The 2,500-nt window shown below is 40.8% G+C and overlaps 1 protein-coding gene across 1 annotated transcript in view; it reads left to right on the forward strand.

Annotated features, from left to right (window-relative positions):
* Window positions 1-2,500, forward strand: part of LOC123430025 (mucin-2-like) — a gene marked incomplete at both ends in the record, with an annotated part of 18,371 nt that overhangs the window by 7,732 nt on the left and 8,139 nt on the right. Inside the window, 2 exons of the mRNA XM_045113956.1 lie at window positions 388-636; window positions 2,277-2,413. Coding sequence (XP_044969891.1) covers window positions 388-636; window positions 2,277-2,413 — 386 coding nt within the window. The remainder of the gene's footprint in view (window positions 1-387; window positions 637-2,276; window positions 2,414-2,500) is intronic.

The raw sequence follows: 2,500 nt of genomic DNA on the forward strand, positions 1-2,500 counted from the left end.
AACGAACACGATGACGCCGACTAGTACAACAACAACAAAGGTGATGACGACGATGATGACAACAACGACAAGAAAAACGACAACAACAACAACAACAACAACAATGACGACAACGACAACGACGACAACGACGATGACAACGACGACAACAATGACAACAATGACAACCACGACAACAATGACAACGACGACGATGATAACGATGACAACAACAACAACGACGACGACAACGACAACGATGACGATAAGAACGACAATGATGAGAACAACGACCACAATGACAACAACAACAACAATGACAACAACGACAACATCAATAGCAACGACAATGATAACAACAACAACAACAACAATGATGACGACGACGACGACAACGACGATGACAATAACAACAACCACAACAACAACATTAACAACAACAACAACAACAACAACAACAACAACAACAACAACAACAACAACAACAACAACAACAATGACGACGACAACGACGACAACAACGACGATGACAAGAGCAACGACAACAACGACAATAACAACAACAACAACAACAACAACAACAACAACAACAACAAAAACAACAACAACAACAACAACGACGACGACGACGACGACGACGACCACCACAACAACAACGCTGGCGATGACGACAACAACGACCATTACGGGAACGTCGACATAAACGTCAACAACAACAATGACGACAACAACGACAACAACGACAATAATGGCCTCAACGACAACAACAATAACAAACACAACGACGACAAGGACGGCAACAACAACAACAACAACAACAACAACAACAACAACAATAACAACAACAACAGCGACAACAACAGCGACGACGACGAAGACAACGACAATGGTGAGAACAATATGCATCAATAGCATAGACAACAACACCAACAACAACAACAACAACAACAACAACAACAACAACAACAACAACAACAACAACAACAACAACCACAACAAAACAACAACGACGACAACTACAACAAAAATAACAAAAATAACAACAATGACGACAACATCAACAACAACGATTGCAGCGACACCAACAACAACAACAAGGACGACGACAACGACGCCAACAATGGCAACGATGAGAACAATGATAACAACGACAACAACAACAAAAGAGACAACAGCGACAACGACGACGACGAGAACAATTGCAACAGCGACAACGACGACAACAACCATAACAACGACAACAATGACAACAACATCGACAACAACGTCAAAAACGATAGCAACGACAACAACAAAAACAACAGCGACTAGGACGACGACAACGACGAAAACAACGACAATGATGAGAACAAGGATAACAACGATAACAACAACCACGACAACAACAAAGACAACAACGGCAACAGCGACAACAACAACAGCAACAAGAACAATAACAACAACAACAACATAGAAGAAGACGAAAATAACAACGAAAACAACAACAACAACGACGGTAACGACAAGAACAACAACAACTACAACAATAACAACAACAACAACAACAACAACAACAACAACAACAACAACAACAACAACAACCACAACAACAACAAGAACAACCACCACTACAACAACAATAAGAACTATAACAGCAACAAGAGCAACAACAACAACAACAACAACAACAAAACAACAACAAGAACAACAAAAACAACAACAAAAACAACAACAACAACGACGACGACGATGACGATGACGACAATGACGATAACAATGACACTGACAATGACGAGAACAACGACGACAATGGTAACAACAACAACAACAATAACAACAACAAAAACAACAACAACTATAACAATGACGAAAACAACGACGACGAGAACGACGAAAACAACGACAATGACGAGAAGAACGACTACAATGATAACAACAACACCAACGACAACAGCGATAGTTACGTTAGCAACAATAACAACAAGAACAACAACATTAACGAACACGATGACGACGACAAAGAAGTCTACAACAACAACAACAACAACTGTGATGACAGCAACGATGAAGATGAAGACGACGACGAGGACATCATCATCACCACCACCACCACCACCACCAACAACAACAACAACGATGACAATGACGACGACGACGAAGACATCAACAACAACAACAAAACAACAACCACAACAAGAACCACCACAAAAACAACAACAACTATAACAACAACAACAACAGCAACAACAACAACCAACAACAACAGCAATAAGAACAACGACGATGACGGCAATGACGACGACAACAACAACAACAAGAACAACAACGACAACGACGACGACGACGACGACAACGACAACCACAATGACGACGACGACGACGACGAAGACAACAACAACTACAACAACAACAACAACAACAACAACAACAACAACAACAACAACAACAACAACAACAACAGACAACAACAACAACAACAACAGCAGCAGCAACAATAACAACAACAACAACAACTAACACGACGACGACGATGACAACAACG

Source organism: Hordeum vulgare, chromosome 2H (assembly GCF_904849725.1).
Source record: "Hordeum vulgare subsp. vulgare chromosome 2H, MorexV3_pseudomolecules_assembly, whole genome shotgun sequence".
Taxonomy (NCBI): Eukaryota; Viridiplantae; Streptophyta; class Magnoliopsida; order Poales; family Poaceae; genus Hordeum; species Hordeum vulgare.